Raw genomic sequence first — 16,969 nt, 5'->3', positions numbered from 1 at the left:
TGAATGTAACATTTCAATTAATAAAGGGTCATACCAATGAAGGCAGGAAAATTTAGTTTTGCTGATTATAATCTTTAAGCTTAAGGAAATTTAAAAAAAAAAATTTTATTTATTTATTTGTCATACAGAGAGAGCGTGCAAGTGCTTAACTGACTGAGCCACCCAGGCATCCCAAGCTTAAGGAAATTTTAAAAATTTATTTAATTTATTTTTTTACTATTGAAGCATAGTTGACATACAATGTTATATTACTTTCAGGTATATAACATAGTGATTCAACAACTATACACATCACATAATGCTCACCACAATAAGGGCAGTCATCATACAATGTTATTACAATATTATTGACTATATTCCCTATGCTGTACTTTTCATCTCTGGGACTTACTTATTGTAGAACCGGAAATGTTTACCTCTTAAGAAACTTTTTGAATAGAAAGAAGCATACTAATATCAATACTTTTTTTTTTTTAAAGATTTTATTTATTTGTTTGACAGAGAGAGACACAGCGAGAGAGGGAACACAAGCAGGGGGAGTGGGAGAGGGAGAAGCAGGCTCCCCGCAGAGCAGGGAGCCCGATACGGGACTCGATCCCAGGACCCTGGGATCATGACCTGAGCTGAAGGCAGTCGCTTAACCAACTGAGTCACCCAGGCGCCCAATATCAATACTTTTAATGCTCAATTTATTAAACATCTAACAAAGTATAGAAAATTATGTAATAAGTGTAGACCATGTATAGGAAACAAAATAGACAATGATCTCTGCCCTTGTGGAGCTTGAGTTCTAAAGGGGGAAGGCAGCCCTTAAACAATGAACATGACAAATAAGTAAGAAAAAACAATATGTCAGGGAGGGATAAATGCTACGAGAAAAAAGAAAAATCAGAGCAGTGTAAGGAAAATGGGGGAAAAGAAGAGATGGTGGGGAGATGGTAGCAATTTTATTAAGAAGTTGAAAAGCTTGAGAGAAGTGAGGGAGTTAGCCACATGGCTATTCATGGCCATCTATGGAAAGTACTGACCAAGCAAAGGAAACAGAGAGGACTTAGGATGGAAGCATGCCTGGTGGTTCCAGAAATAAGAAGTTCAGTATGTGTGGATTGGAATAAACCGGGAGAGAAGTAGTAGGGTATAAGGAAAGAAAGGTAACAGGGAAGTCAAATCATGATTTTGTAAGCCATTGTAAGTATTTTGGCTTCTTCTCTGACTGAAATGAGGAGCCAATCAACAGTTTTAAGCAGAGAAGTCACATAACCTAACTTGTATATTAAATCACTTTGCATGATATATCACTCTGAATATGTCTGCTTCTGGCCATAATGGAGTAACTGGCATTAGATTTGCCCTCTGCTGAAAAACTAGAAGAAATATATGAGACAACTGTTTTCAGAAATAAGTAGTAAAGGACTGCGATGCCTGAGAGAAGGGTGATTCCTATGGACTCTAGCTTTTAGACTGGGGAAACTTTCTGGGCTGTGACACAGGGAGCAGGAACAGTAGTCTGAGTTGAGAAGACAGAGATTAGAGTTTGGGGAGGGTGAAGAAACTGCAATTTTTAGGGCAGAGTATGGCACAGAAGAAAGCTATGCAAAGAAAGAGCTCTAGAAAATTACCTAGGGTCTTCTTGAATCTGCCTGAATACCAGGCTGACATGGGCAGTATTTGACTCCAGGAGCCTGGGCAAAGAATAACTACTAGGAACTATCAATTGACCAATTCCCAGAGCTCACTCAGGCCTGGGAGACATTACAATTTTCAAGCAGCCAGAGTGAAGAGACGTTTTTGAACACCTGTTGTATTCAAAAGAATCACGTCTTATGTAGTAGGGCTAACATAGCCCTAGAGTAAAAACTACTATAAACCTATCCTGTCAAAGCTTAAAATAGCCTCAAAAGGATAAGCTGACCCACAGATAATGTATATGGCTGTTAAAATAAAAGGCATCACTCCTTTAAAGGAAGACAAAAAAAATCCAGAGATATAACAACAGAACATTCACAATGTCCAGCATCCAATAAAAAACTGCTAAACAGAAAGAGGTGAGAGGGTCAATGACACAGATATCTGGGGTAGGGCAATCCACACAGAGGAAACAGAAGATGTAAAGGACCTCAGACTCCTGCTTCTGGCAAAGATGTAATGAATAACAGGGATTGGATTTACACTCTTCCTTGAAACTTAAAAGAAACCAGGAAAAACCAGACAAAATATATGAAATGATAGTTTTTAAGCCTGGACATCAGGCAACTAAGAGACAGAAAATAAGCAATGTGAACCTTAAAACTGCCCCTTCTTACTACCTTAAAAGAATTTCCAGGTTGAGGCAGAAGGAGGAGAACCAGGCATAGCTCAACTAACTTTCTGAGCTGAGAAGATGGAGCTAAGAATCTGTCAAGACCAAAGCAGCTAGTTTGCAGATGAGAACAGTTAGTGAGGAGGAGAAAGCTGCACAGAGACAGAACTCCAGAGATTTGCAGAAGGTCTCCCTTGAGTATTCAGCAGAGTACTGATCAGTGCATGTCTGAGACCAGGAATAGTGCTTCTTCTAACCACCCAGATTGGAAAAATTCATAATTCATGCGGCACTGGGAAGAAAGTTCAGAGGATCTTGTTTCAGGAGTGGAGAGTAATGAGCCCTAGACTGGGCACAGACTAGACTAGCTTCACAAATCAAAAGTAAAGCTCAAAAGTATTAAAATATTTCCAAGTAACTTAACTTCATTCCAAAAACAAAGACAAAAAACATTTATAAGAATCCAAAAATACCCAGCATTCAACAAAGTAAAATTTATGTCTGGCATCCAAATGAAGATTATAAGACATACAAAGAAGAAAACACAACCCTTAACAAGGAAAATAATCACTTAATGAAAACTGACCCAGGAATGACACAGATGTTGAACTAGCAGATAAGGAAGGACATCAGTTAACAGTATAACATATTCCATATGTTCAAAAAGTTATTTCAAGACATGGAAAATAATAAAAAACAAAACAGAACAAAAGATTGAAATAAAACTTTTTAAAAATGAAAACTATAAGGTCTGAGATGAAAAATCTACAACATGGAATTAATGGATGGTGAGACATGGCAGAAAAAAAATTAGTGACTTTCAAGACACAGCAAAGAAATACCCAAAATGAAACAAAGAGAGAAAACAGAGTCTAAAAAATTGAAAAAGCATTAGTGATCTGTGGAAAAACTCAAGTGGCCTAATATATAGATAATTAAAGTCCTCAAAGAAGAGTAAAGAGAGGGGGGATATCAAGTATTTAAAGAAATAATGATAAATTTGATAAAAACAACAAATTTATAGATCAAAGAAGTTTAATAAATCCCCAGTCAAGAAACATGAAGGAAATCACACCAAGAAACATCAAAATCAAATTGCTCAAAACCAGTAATAAAGAAAATATCTTACAAGTAGCCAGAGGGGGGAAAATGTCATAGTAAGTTCAGAGGAACAATGATAAGGATGACAGATTTCTCATGGGAAACAATAAAAGCAAGAAGATAGTGGAGCAGTATCTTTAAAGGTACAGTAGATTCTTGGACAATACGGGTCTGAACTGTGCAGGTCCACTTACACATTGTTTTTTTTTACAGTACAGTACTGTAAATGTATTTTCTTTTCCTCATAAATTTTTTTTTTTAAAGATTTTATTTATTTGAGAGAGAGAGACAGAGAATGAGCAGTGGGGAGGGGCAGAGGGAGAGGGAGAAGAAGACTCCCCACAGAGCAGGGAGCCCTACATGGGGCTCAAACCTAGAACCTGGAGATCATGACCCCTGCTGAAGGCAGAGGCTAACCGACTGAGCCACCCAGGCGCCCCTCCTTATGATTTTCTTAATAACATTCTCTTTTCTCTAGCTTACTTACTGTTAGATTACAGCATATAATACATATAACATATAAAATATGTGTTATCTGTAAGGCTTCTGGTCAACAATAGGCTATTAGTAGTTAAGTTCTGGGGGAATCTAAAGTTATACCTGGATTTTTGGCTGCATGGGGAGGGGGGTCAGTGCCCCTAACCTCAGCATTGTTTAAGGGTCAACTGTACTTAGAGATTAAAACTGTCGGCCTAGAATTCCATACTTGGTGAAAATATCTTTCAAAAATAAAGGTAATTTTTCAATGTCAGAGAAAGATGTTACAAATAAGCAAGGCTGAAGCTACAGTGAACCCTGTGGTGGATATGAATCAGAGATATCAGTATCTGCTAATATATATATATACACACACACATATATGTATATATACTATACATATATATCTGCTAATACACACACACACACACATATATAATGTCAGTTTGATTCAAAGCAAATTCTGAAATGTAGAACATGTAGATGTTTCAGTCATGTTTAAAACTGCTCTTTGGTAGAAGTAAATCCCTCCCAATGATATTTGACAGATGGTAAATTCTACATCACAACACTAAATACCAAAGCTATTCTTTGTGAACAGGAGATTGGTAAGCTATTCTTTATGAATAGGAGATTTCAATAAAAGATATTAAGAGAATGCTGGACTCTTTCAATTTACTGTAATCCAATCAAATACCCCTATCTTTGCCTAGAGAAATACAAATACTCTGTTTTGCATACTGCAGATAATGTGAAGAATGGAATTTCTAGGCATTCCTTGAAAAAATTATAATTTAGTGATAAGTACTGCTAACCGCATTCTTGGATTGTACTAAATTATGAATATAATTTTTTTCCATAGCAAATGGCTTTAGCAAATAAGAAACAAATTATCCAAATGTCATTAACTGCAATAATTTAGGGACTCACTTCTACTTCTCACATTGTACAGTGAAACTTATAATTTTTTTTCCAAGTAGCTATATACCTAAATTTTTCTAAACATAATTTGGCATAAATATACTAAGTGTTAATAAGGCTTATGTTTGGCCCAATAATTTCATATACACATATGTTTTCTGAGGAATTAATCAATGATGTAAACATAGTGTATTCATAACAGCTTCATTTATTATAATTAAATAAACTGACAACAAACTATCTAAAGATTGGGAATGATTAAATAAATTATGGTACAAATTATGGTATTATCCAAGCTAGAATATTATTAGCCATTATAAGTCATGTTATTTAAAGATATTTAATAACATGGCTACTTGTATTCCATTTTGTTCATTTTATGCATCTATAGAGATCTTTTGAAATCCTTTCTAGAAAAAAGCATGGCTGAAATGTGGCAGTAAGCTAGGAGGTGGAATTCACCCACCATTATACTATAAGCAGGTTTCAACTTGCTTGGATGGTATAAACCCAATTTTTTTTTTTTTTAAAGATTTTTATTTATTTATTTATTTGACAGAGAGAGAGATAGCGAGAGAGGGAACACAAACAGGGTGAGTGGGAGAGGGAGAAGCAGACCTCCCGCTGAGCAGGGAGCCCGATGCGGGGCTCGATCCCAGGACCCTGGGATCATGACCTGAGCCGAAGGCAGACGCTTAACGACTGAGCCACCCAGGCGCCCCAAACCCAATTTTGTTTTGAAACAAAGAGCACAGAACAAAGGCTTTTTATACACTTCTATAATTTTATAATTGGGAAAACATCATTTTAAAGTTAGAGATACAATTATGAAGAGATAGTTTGAGAAATAATTGCCCAAAGATTTAAAACACGAAATTTTAATACTCAGTGACTGTGAGAACCATAAATATCTACATCTTTACAATACTGATTAAATTTATTATGGAAGAAGTGGTATTATTTTGAACAGGTACAAACATCAGAGATTAGCTGTCTGAGCATATTTAAACAACCTGTCCCCTGTTCAGCTTATACAAATATTGTTTTTATCATTACACAAGGATTCAGAGAACTTGTAGTACAAAGGTTAAAACTCATCCAAAATCTCAAAACAGTATTTAGATCAGTGGTATACCCTCAGAAAAAAACTGACAAGCATTCTCTAAATATGATTATTTATTTATTTATAGAATACACATGTATGATGATTTAATAGATTATATAAATTATAAAACATAAAAATGGGATAAGATGTAAATAAAATAAACAATATTTTAAATAACTAATTTATTAATGGACGGAAAAAATCTTTTAGCTCTCACTAAAATTAATATTGATAATATCTGTCAGTGATAGCAATGTGATTAAATAAATTTCATTAATTTTAAGTCTTGGTTTCATATTCCATGATAAAGTAATTTAAAGATTCCAACTTCTGTTTATTGATATTTGATTTAGCGGCCTCAGACTTGAAAAAAAAACCACAAAGATACCCAAATTCAAATGGAAGAAGCTCTTGGTGGCTGTGTTTACTAATCCATGACATTAATTTTTCAATCCCATTCACCAATTATGTAAAGATTTTTGTTGAAATGTGCTAGTAAAGATATATTTTCCTGCCATCTTCAATTGTTTTTATAAGCTAATAAAATGTTCCACATTTATATATTAAACAGATGATTTGAAAACCAACAGAAATCCTTTATTTGGAAGATTTTAAACAGATTAGAAAATTTTGTTATCAACTTTTTAAAGAGGGCAGATATTCATTATATGGCTAAAATCATATGATGGAAGGGTTCCTAAAATACATATTCAAAATGTTCTTGCTATAGCAAGGGTCAGCAAACTATATCCAGTCTACTATCTGTTTCTGTAAATAAAGTTTTATTGGAACACAGCCATACCCATTCATTTATGTGTCGTTTATGGTTGCTTTCATGATACAATGGCAGAGCTGAGTAGCTCCAACAGAAAGTATATGGCCTGCAAAGCTGAAATATTTGTTATCTGAACCTTTACAGGAAAAATGTGCTCAACTCTGCTCTATACTATCAATTTTCATCAAAAAGCAGTTAACTTTCTCACTCAGGTTTACCTCACAGTTAAATTGTGTTTATTTTTTCAGAAAAAAAAATTTTTTTTTTAAAGATTTTATTTATTTTTATTTGACACAGAGAGAGAGACAGTGAGAGAGAGAGCACAAGCAGGGGGAGCGGCAGGCAGAGGCAGAGGGAGAAGCAGGCTGCCTGCTGAGCAAGGAGCCTGATGCGGGGCTCGATCCCAGGACCCTGGGATCATGACCTGAGCTGAAGGCAGCCGCTTAATCGACTGAGCCACCCAGGCGCCCCCAGAAAATTTTTTTTCAGAAAATATTTTCTAGGAAAGCTACATGTCATTCCTGAAAAGGACAAATTTCAAACAGCAAATATAAAACATTTTCTAACTCATCTTTAAGTTTGACAACCTCTTGAGGTAAAAGAGGCATTTATGGTTATTCTACCTTTTTTGGCAAAGTATTATACAGACTCTACTGTTTAAGATAATATAACTTGTATATGTACTTAACCTGGATTAGCTAAAAATGTAATCCGTGGCAACATACTGCAAGCAAACCAGATATGGTGTGACTGTCAACCCCTTCCAGACCTCCAACCTCCACTCTTTTCTAGAATATTTCCTTCTTGTTTATAACTCATGTGACACACAAACTGAAAGCATCAATGTCAATTTATGCATTACCAAAATGTAACTGCTTTTTTAAAAATCTTTTTAAAAAACTGATTGACTGATTGATTTTTAGTGATCTCTATACCCAACGTGGGGCTCAAACTCACGACCCTGAGATCAAGAGTCGCATGCTCTGACTGAGCCAGCCAGGTGCCCCCAAATTTAATAACTTTTTTAAAAACAAAAACAGATGAAAGAAAAAAAGGAAAAGAAAGGAAAAATCCTGTACTTTTTTCCTATATTCCAATAGATAGATCAGTGCCTACCCTTAAGGGTACATAGCCACTCTGTAGACCTCTAATACAACTCACTGAAACTAAAATTTTTATATACAGTAAATGAAACATCAGAATACCTAGAGTATGTCAGATTCCATAATTACTCACTCAGTTCGCTAAAATTAGCTTAGGTCATAGCAGTACATGGTGTGGCTATCTTATTCCTCATAGAACACTAGGAATACTTTACTCAGATTAGCCATTCCCTCCTGCAGGCAACTAGTAAAGTGAGTGATTAAACTATTAATATAAACTAAATTTTCCCATCTTCTTCCCCTCCACTAAATTTATATAAGCTCCAGATCCTAATCAAGAAAGCTTTATAAGTACTTTTTTTTTTTAAAGATTTTATTTATTTATTCATTTGATAGAGAGAGACAGGGAGAGAGGGAACACAAGCAGGAGGAGTGGGAGAGGGAGAAGCAGGATTCCTGCGGAGCAGGGAGCCCGACGTGGGGCTCGACGTGGGGCTCGATCCAGGACGCTGGGATCATGACCTGAGCTGAAGGCAGACGTTTAACGACTGAGCCACCCAGGCGCCCCTATAAGTATTTTCTTTAAAAAAAAGTGTAAGTTGAAATTTGACCAACCAATATAAAAATGGAAGAACTCCAGGTTTGGGGAAAACGGATTTTGTTCATTATTCTGCCACTGAATGAAATAGGAAATATAGAAGGCTATGATTTGGCTAGAAAAAAATAATTATTTGGTCTTGTACTTGTTGAATTAGAAGAATCTATAGAGATACTAGCCTTGAAAATGAGGAGGAGAGGCGCCTGGGTGGCTCAGTTGGTTAAGCGACTGCCTTCGGCTCAGGTCATGATCCTGGAGTCCCTGGATCGAGTCCCGCATCGGGCTCCCTGCTCGGCAGGGAGTCTGCTTCACCCTCTGACCCTCCCCCCTCTCATGCTCTCTCTCTCTCTCATTCTCGCTCTCAAATAAATAAATAAAATCTTTAAAAAAAAAAAGAAAATGAGGAGGAATCCTTTCTTAGGGAAAAGTGAAAAGAAAAGAAAAACGAAGAAGGACATGGTGACCAATTAAATATGAAAGAACCAAAAACTGCCAGAGTTTTTCTTCACACCTAATTGGTCGCCAAGTCCTGTGAATTTTAAAATGTCTCATACTCTATTCCCTTTTTTCTGACTCTGATGTAGTTAAACCCTTATCTTTAAACAGACATATTTTCAAAATAGCCTTCTTGAGGATTTCTTGTCTCCAACGTCTCTTCATCTTTCACATTATAATTATCTTCTATAACAATATGATCACCTCATTACTGCACACAAAAAACTGACATGTTCCCATTTATATCATTTGGTTGAATTTACTGATTTTAACTAGAGTTACAGACTCAACCACATCACTCTTATTTTATAAACCCTTCACAGTTCCCTCTTCAACTAGCTTGGCTGATTTTACACTTTTTGCTAGCTTTAACTCATGTTTTAGTAATCAATCAGCAGGGATTTATTGACTGTTGTACATTGTACTAGGTTTATAATACTTGCCCTATCCTCACAGATCTTAAACTCTAGTTGGACACTGTAAGACCAATAAGCTTTTAGAAACTGCTACATTGTTGAGGACTTAATTGTTCTGTGACTATTGTGTGATTGGAAATCAAAGAAAGGAGATAACAAAAAATTAAGGAAAGACCTCAAGGAGGAGGTGGAATTTTAGCTTAAAGTTGAGAGGTAGGCAACACACAGAATGATAGGAAAGGGATTTAATAAATATAGAGGAATCTGACAAAAATGAAAGTGTCAGGAGAGCTATGAGAAAAGCCAGTGGGGGGCGCCTGGGTGGCTCAGTCGTTAAGCGTCTGCCTTCGGCTCAGGTCATGATCCCAGGGTCCTGGAATGGAGCCCTACATCGGGCTCTCTGCTCAGCGGGAAGCTTGCTTCTCCCTCTCCCACTCTCCCGCTTGTGTTCCCTCTCTCGAAGTCCCTCTCTCTGTCAAATAAATAAATAAAATCTTTTTTAAAAAAAGGAAAAGCCAGTGGGGAGGGAATTAACAGGGGAACTGTAAAGATGCAGGACACTAGTAATGGGGAACAATGAGATAACAACCTTGGCTAAGGAAGGTGGATTTCATTATAGAATGTCTTGGAAGCCAGCCAGAAGCATTTAAATTTGACTATATAAACACCAATTAATGAAAAGGGAAGAGATGGCATAAGAAGATTATCTTTTTTTTTGAGATTTTATTTATTTATTGGTCAGAGAGAGAGAGCACATGCACAAGCAGCGGGAGAGGCAGGCAGAAAGAGAAGCAGGCTCCCCGCTGAGCAAGGAGCCCGATGTGGGGCTCGATTCCTGGACCCTGGGATCATGACCTGAGCAGAAAGCAGCCGCTTAACCGACTGAGCCACCCAGGCGTCCCAAGATTATCCTAGTATACATATTCAGGCATATGAAAGAGAGAGACAGGCAACCAGAGACATTTGGAAAGAAATTATAGGGCTTAAAGAGACTACAGTTAAAGAGAAGAAATTGTCAAAGAAGAGTACATAGTTTCAAAGGCCTTGAAACTATGAAAATGGAGATATCACTAGAATAAACAGGATGTGAAATGAAGAAGGTTTGAGAATGGGGAGGAGATGGTTTTGGATATGTTAGACTTAAGCATCTCCAAGTGGAGCTATCCTGAGTCTATTCTATAGTGTAATACCTGGATGAAGCCAAGAAACCAGGGTGAAATAAATAGGTACAGTGATCTATCAATGCCTTATACCCATTTAGTCTTTAAAACCATGTATTATTAATTTTGAGCTTCAAAATCCAGGAAGGTAGAAGAGCAGAAATTAACATCTTCACTTACAAATTAATGTTAATAATTCATGTGACTTTCCCAAAGTCAAAAAAAGTTGTTAGCAGCAGAGCCAAGAAAATTCTAGTTTCTTACTCTTGCCATTATACTCCTGGCTTTCAAGAAGCAAGCAAAATTCAAGGCTCTTCTTCCAAAAAGAGCCGTCAGCATAGAAGCAACAAATGAGGCTATGAGAATGTATAATTCTTTGAGGGCAGAGGAAGAGAAAAAGAAAGGATTTCTTGCAGATAGATAGAATTAATTAAAATGTGGAAGGAAGAGAACTCAGCAAGAGACACCACCAAGTTGACAAGAGTACTCAAGAGAGTAGGGAAAAAATCAAAACCAGGAAAGTGCAGAGTCAGGAAAGCCAAAAATGGAGTAAGTACTCAGTGATCTTAAATGCCAAAGTTGGAAGAAGGTGATTTGGCATGGAGGTAACACATGTGATGGTTGAATTTTTTTTTTCTTTCAAAAATTTAACTCGAGATATTGGGGGAAAAAATCCTTCAATGTTTACTATCAACATCTATCTGTTATACTATGCACTTTATATTTCATACATTAAACTTCTACTTCACAAGTTATATTAACATAAATGAGTGTGGAATGTTTTTCTTTTCTTTTCTTTTTTTTTTTTTTTTTAAAGATTTTATTTATTTATTCATTAGAGACAGAGAGAGAGAGGCAGAGGGAGAAGCAGGCTCCCAAGGAGCAGGGAGCCCGATGCGGGACTCGATCCCAGGACCCTGAGATCATGACCTGAGCCGAAGGCAGACGCTTAACCATCTGAGCCACCCAGGCGCCCTGGAATGTTTTTCAATCTTGAAAAATTATAAAGTCTAAAAAAAAAAGCTCAAATATATTTCAACATAACCTGATCAGTTTTTTCACTTTATATTTGGCAAAAAATATTTTCAGCTTTATCTTCTCCATATTTGAGGGGCTTTTGAAAAACATAAATAATAGTTTGCTTTTTGCTGTGATCTATTTTACTAAATCAAAGTCCCAGTAAAGGAAAAGAATGAGGGCTATAAAAACGAAAAACTAAAAAAAAAAAAAAAGGAAAACTATACATACACTCCAAGTAAAATTACAGATGAAGTAACTTACTAAGTTTTTATAATAATTGCTAATAGAAATAATATGGTCAATGTCTGGATCCTATACACACCTCTGTCTTAAGTGGAAGTTACCATGGAAAGAAGAGTGAGCTACTTTATCCTTGTTTTAACATGACAAACATATTTTCAACTTTATAACTAAAATTAACTTTCATTAGTGGTATTTTTAGAATGCAGCACCATCTTTGCACTGATCAAGTTTAGAAAGGTCCTTGGAAATTATATTTATCTTAAAGTTTAAAAAAAATTAATATGACATTTAATTAAAAATTTAAAAGACACAGAGCCAACTAAACAACTTGCTACTGACCTTGTTCAAGTCTGAAGAGGGTCTTTTCCAGCTTTTCCATTTCGTTCAGAAGTAAAATTCTAATCTGTTTACTGTGTCCCATTTTGGCTTCTAGAAGACTTGAAATCTTTCAGAAGAATTAAAAGAACTCCGAAATCGAATGAGTTACCCCTATGAAACAAAAAGGAATTAAGATAAAGAAAATAACTATTATCTTAAATTCTTTAAGGCTGACAGCCGCACTTACATGTTCTAAATGTGTTTTAACCCTAGCAGAGCAAAGAGAATTAATTTTATAAGTAAGACCTGAGAAGGCAAATTAATAGTTTCCACCCTTCGAGCACAATAGGACCAAAGCAAAAACTATTGTGTTATAGATTCATAAAATTAAAACAAAAAACAAAACTAAATTATTCTCAGAGAAAAGCAATACGTTTTGGAAAGCCTGGATTTGGGCTGGGGGGAAAATTCCCGGTCCCAAGCCTAAAGGCTTTGAAGACTACAAACGGCACTTCTGCTTACAAGAGATTAGTCTGCTCAAAGATAACAGGTGGGAGAGCTCCCCCTTCCCAAATTCGGGTTGGAAGCCACCAATGGGGAGATGAGAACAGAGGGAAGCAGATGTCGCCCCTGGAATAGCTGCTGCAGACATAGGATGGACAGACAGAGCTATAGATAGAACACATTTCCCAGAGAGGCCAGCGGCATTCCTAGCACTTACACTGAGCAAGTTATACGTGCGGCTTCTGGGACACTGCAGGACCCGCGACTCCGGGGTTGGAGTCGGGGAAGGAGACGTGAAGGAAAGCAAAAGGGGAAAAGCAGGCTGCCCAGGCGCAAAAAGCAGCCCCAGACAAGGAGGGCCGGGCGCCGTGAAGGGCAAAGGGCGGGGCGGCCGCAGCGGGGCCAGGGCCGAGGCCGCCGTGTGAATGGCAGAAAGCTTCTCCGTGACTCCGCCTCGCGCTGGTCCCCGAGGAGACCCTCGACCCCCACCTGGCCTCAAGTGCACACGCCAGGGTGGAGCTGTCAGGTCCCCTCGCCCACTTCCGGGCGGCTCTGCGCCGGCTCGCCGCGACCGCTAGTCTCGCGAGACTGTGGTCAGCGGGGCCGGGGTCGGGAGGCGGTAGAGGCCGAAGCTGCGAGCTGCTTTTTTTTCTCGCCGCTATGGAGGTGCGAGGTCCGGGTTGTGCACCTGCTTTATCAGCCCGTGAGCTCATGTTTGCACATTAAAATGTTGCGGTAGAAGGCTGCCACTAAGTTGAGCTGCACAACAGGGTCGTTTTGCGGAACAGCTGAATGGTGGGAGGCAAGCGACTTGGCTTCTAGTGTTTCTTCTACCACGAAGTGTTTTGTGTCTTTGTTTTGATTTTTTAAAAATTTAAAATATCTATTTATTGTTATATTTTTTTATGTGACCTAAGTTTGCTTGGCCCCAGTTCTCTGAATCTTGATTTCCCCATGTCTAAAATAAGGGGCCTGTGTACAATCTCTGACATTCCATCCATGTGTCTACCAACTCTAGTCCTAACACAGGGCACATCTTGAATGCAGAGATGGAACTACTAGGTAGGTGAAGTGTGGCTAGTTTACAAACAATTGAGGGTGCAAATACCACTTGTACAACGTGGTTGTATCTCATGTACACTGCATAGACCTGAAGGTTGTATGGGGTTAAGGATAAGGAGGGCACCTGTGGAGATGAGCACTGGGTGTTATACTCAACTAATGAATCGTTGAACACTACATCAAAAACTAATGATGTACTATATGCTGGCTAATTGAACATAATTAAAAAAATAAGAAGAGCACTTGTTATACAATATGGGCTCAATAAATATAACTACAATTCCTTAAAAAAAAAAAAAAGGATCTACAGACCTGTACCCCTGAAACAAATAATATATTATATGTTTTTTAAAAAAAGGATTTATACTGGCTATCGCTGTACATATTTTAGGCCAGAAATTTAGGATGTGGTACAGATGCCTATGGAGATTTAATGCCTGGGGAAAAGAAAACCCCTCTTGTAGAGCACTTTGAGGGCACCTAAGGATCATGAGAAAACGGACAAAAGATTTGGAGTGTGGAAAAAAATCTTGCTTCCCTTATTGTGGAAATACTGTAGGTCCAAAAACAATAATGGTTTAAAAACTGAAGATCCTGAAATGTTTGTTTCAGATTTCTGAGAATGGCTAGTTGCAAGTGGTCCAAAACTGAGTTTGGGAATATGTAGTTCACTTATTCATTCAACTAGTATTTATTGAGCACCTAGGATTTGCCAGGCATGGAAGTGAAACAAATTCACTGCCCTCATGGAACTCCTACATTTTATTTGTGGGAGACAGATAAACAAATTAAGTAAGTAAATTATATAAGATAATGAAAGGTTGTAAGAATAAAAAGAAGTGGGAAGTGGAAGTGTGCAAGAGTCAGGAGAGGGATGTTTGCAATTGTAAATACAATAGTCAGTAAAGGACTTGGTGGTAAATTGACATTTGATCCCAATCAGAGTAAGAGGAAGGAGGATATCCAGGGTAGAGGGTTACACACAGAGGTACAGAAGTGGAAAGGCCATGAGGTAGGAGCATATTTGGTGGATTCAAGGAGGCCACCAAAGCTGAGAAGAGAGTGGTAAGAAATTAGGACAGATAATGGAGTGGGCTTGGCAGCCAGATCTTATAAGGCTTTGTAGGCTATGGCAAGGATTTGGGCTTTTAATCAGGGCAAAAGAAACATTGGAGGATTTTGAACAGAGGAGTGACATAATCTGGTAGACCTTCTAAAAGGATTACTCTGCAACTTTATAGTTGAGACATGCTAGAAGTGTAAAATAGCTAAATAAGCTGGAGGGTGTGGTGACGAAGGAAGCAAGATCAGTTATTTCAGTTAACCAAGAGATACTGGTGTGTGTGTGTGTGTGTGAGAGAGAGAGAGAGAGAGAGAAAGAGAGAAAAGAAGGTATAGTAGTAAAGGTGGTAAGAAGTTTTGAATTATGGATCTATTTTGAAAGTAGAGCTTATACTGATGGATAGAAAGGAGTCATGGATGATTCTAAGATTTTTAGCTTGAGCAATCAGAAGATTACTGTCCAATAGAAATACATGAAAAAAAAAGAAAAGAAATATATGCTACATAGGTAAAAAAATCTTTCAAGTAGATTAAAAAAGTAAAAAGAAACAGGTGAAATTAATTTTAAAGATTTTATTTATTTATTTGACAGAAAGAGACATAGCAAGAGAAGAAACACAAGCAAGGGGAATGAGAGAGGGAGAAGCAGGCTTCCTGCTGAGCAGGGCGCCCCATGCGCAGCTTGATCCCAGGCCCCTGGGATCATGACCTGAGCCGAAGGCACCCCAGGTGAAATTAATTTTAATAATATATTTGATTTAACTCAGTATATCTTAAACATTATTTAAACATGCAATCAATATAAAATGTTATTGAGATATTTTAGGTTCTTTTTTCCTGCTAAGTCTTCAAAATTTGGTGTGTATTTTACACTTCAGCATGTCTCAATTACGATAGATACATTTCAAGCACTCCGTAGCTTTGTGGCTAGTGGCTAGTGGCTACCATTTGGACAGTGCAGAAGAAGCTACCATTTAATGAGAGAGGAAGAAAAGGGAAGGAACAGAATTGGAGGATGAAATTCAGGAGTTTGGTTGTAGACTATCCGTAACCAAGTGAAGATAACTATTCATTTGTTTGACATGACTGTCAAATATCCAAGTGGAGATACTGAATGATCACTCGTAGCCCTGGTCTCTACAGTAGTGTTTTTCAAATTGTAAGTCATAACCCATTGAGGGTTGTAAAAGTAATTTGTTAGTTGCAACCAATGATTTTTATTTTATTTTTAAGATTTTTATTTATTATTTGTCAGAGAGAGAGAGTGCGTGGCAACGCAAGCCCAAGCAGGGGGAGCGGCGGGCAGAGGGAGAAGCAGGCTCCCTGCTGAGCAAGGAGCCCGATGACGGGACTCGATCCCAGAACCCTGGGATCACAACCTGAGCCAAAGGCAGACGCTTAACCGACTGATCCACCCAGGCACTCCAGCCAAAGGCAGACACTTAACCGACTGAGCTACCCAGGCGTCTCTGCAACCAACGATTTTTAAAATAAAATAGGAAAGAGCTGAATGCACTGTACCTGGTAAGACTATTATTTCTAAAAACTTCTGTTTCTATTATTTTTTGTTGTACTGGGTCATGTAATCCTCCAAGGGGTCATGGTCAAACATGTTTGAGAGCCACTGCTCTAGGGTGTATGCTGTAGAAAAGCATAATAATTCATGATTATGAAATGTGCCTGGTTTTCAACCCAGCTCTGCCCCTAACTCGCTGTGAAGCTTTGGAAAATACTCAACCCTTTTGTGCTTTGGTTTTTACCAAATAGGGATAAACATAGAAGCTACTATTAATTTCTTTTATTCTTTTTTTGAGATTTTATTTATTCATTTGACAGAGAGAGAGAGAGGGAACACAAGCAGGGGGAGTGGGAGAGGGAGAGGGAGAAGCAGGCCTCCTGCAGAGCAGAGAGCCCGATGTGGGGCTTGATCCCAGGCTCCTGGGATCATGACCTGAGCCGAAGGCCGACTCTTAACAACTGAGCCACCCAGGTGCCCCTAGAAGCTACTATTAATTGAATGGGGTCTTAGAACTGTGCCTGAGACGTACTAAGTACTGTGGAAGTACAAATATTAGAGTGGGACCCTAACTGATGTGAAACACAGTTCATGTTCATGTTTGTCTTCAGGCTCTCCTACCCATACCCCCTTCCACTTTCAGTCTATCCTATGACCCTCTCATTGCACTGCCCTCCTGTTCATCACTCTTCTCCAGGGCTCCAAAATTAGCCTTTCTTGCTGTCCCTCTGCCAGCAAAACTGTCACATTAGTGCCCAGTATTTTAGCTAGAAATAAGGAGTAAAACAGACTGA

At 38.0% G+C, this 16,969-nt stretch overlaps 1 protein-coding gene across 1 annotated transcript in view; it reads right to left on the bottom strand.

The window, feature by feature from the left end:
• AGL (amylo-alpha-1,6-glucosidase and 4-alpha-glucanotransferase) overlaps positions 1-13,093 on the bottom strand; it is a 54,751-nt gene extending 41,658 nt beyond the window's left edge. The window contains exons 1-2 of the mRNA XM_081817100.1: positions 12,753-13,093; positions 12,053-12,202 (exon numbers count right to left, since the gene is read on the bottom strand). Of these exons, the coding sequence (XP_081673226.1) occupies positions 12,053-12,134 (82 nt within the window). The 5' untranslated portion in view covers positions 12,135-12,202; positions 12,753-13,093. The remainder of the gene's footprint in view (positions 1-12,052; positions 12,203-12,752) is intronic.
• Positions 13,094-16,969: the final 3,876 nt, after the last annotated feature.

The sequence above is a fragment of the Leptonychotes weddellii genome, chromosome 4 (assembly GCF_054177405.1).
Source record: "Leptonychotes weddellii isolate Sample4059 chromosome 4, ASM5417740v2, whole genome shotgun sequence".
In the NCBI taxonomy this organism is placed as follows: Eukaryota; Metazoa; Chordata; class Mammalia; order Carnivora; family Phocidae; genus Leptonychotes; species Leptonychotes weddellii.
This window is presented reverse-complemented; position numbering and strand designations above follow the sequence as displayed.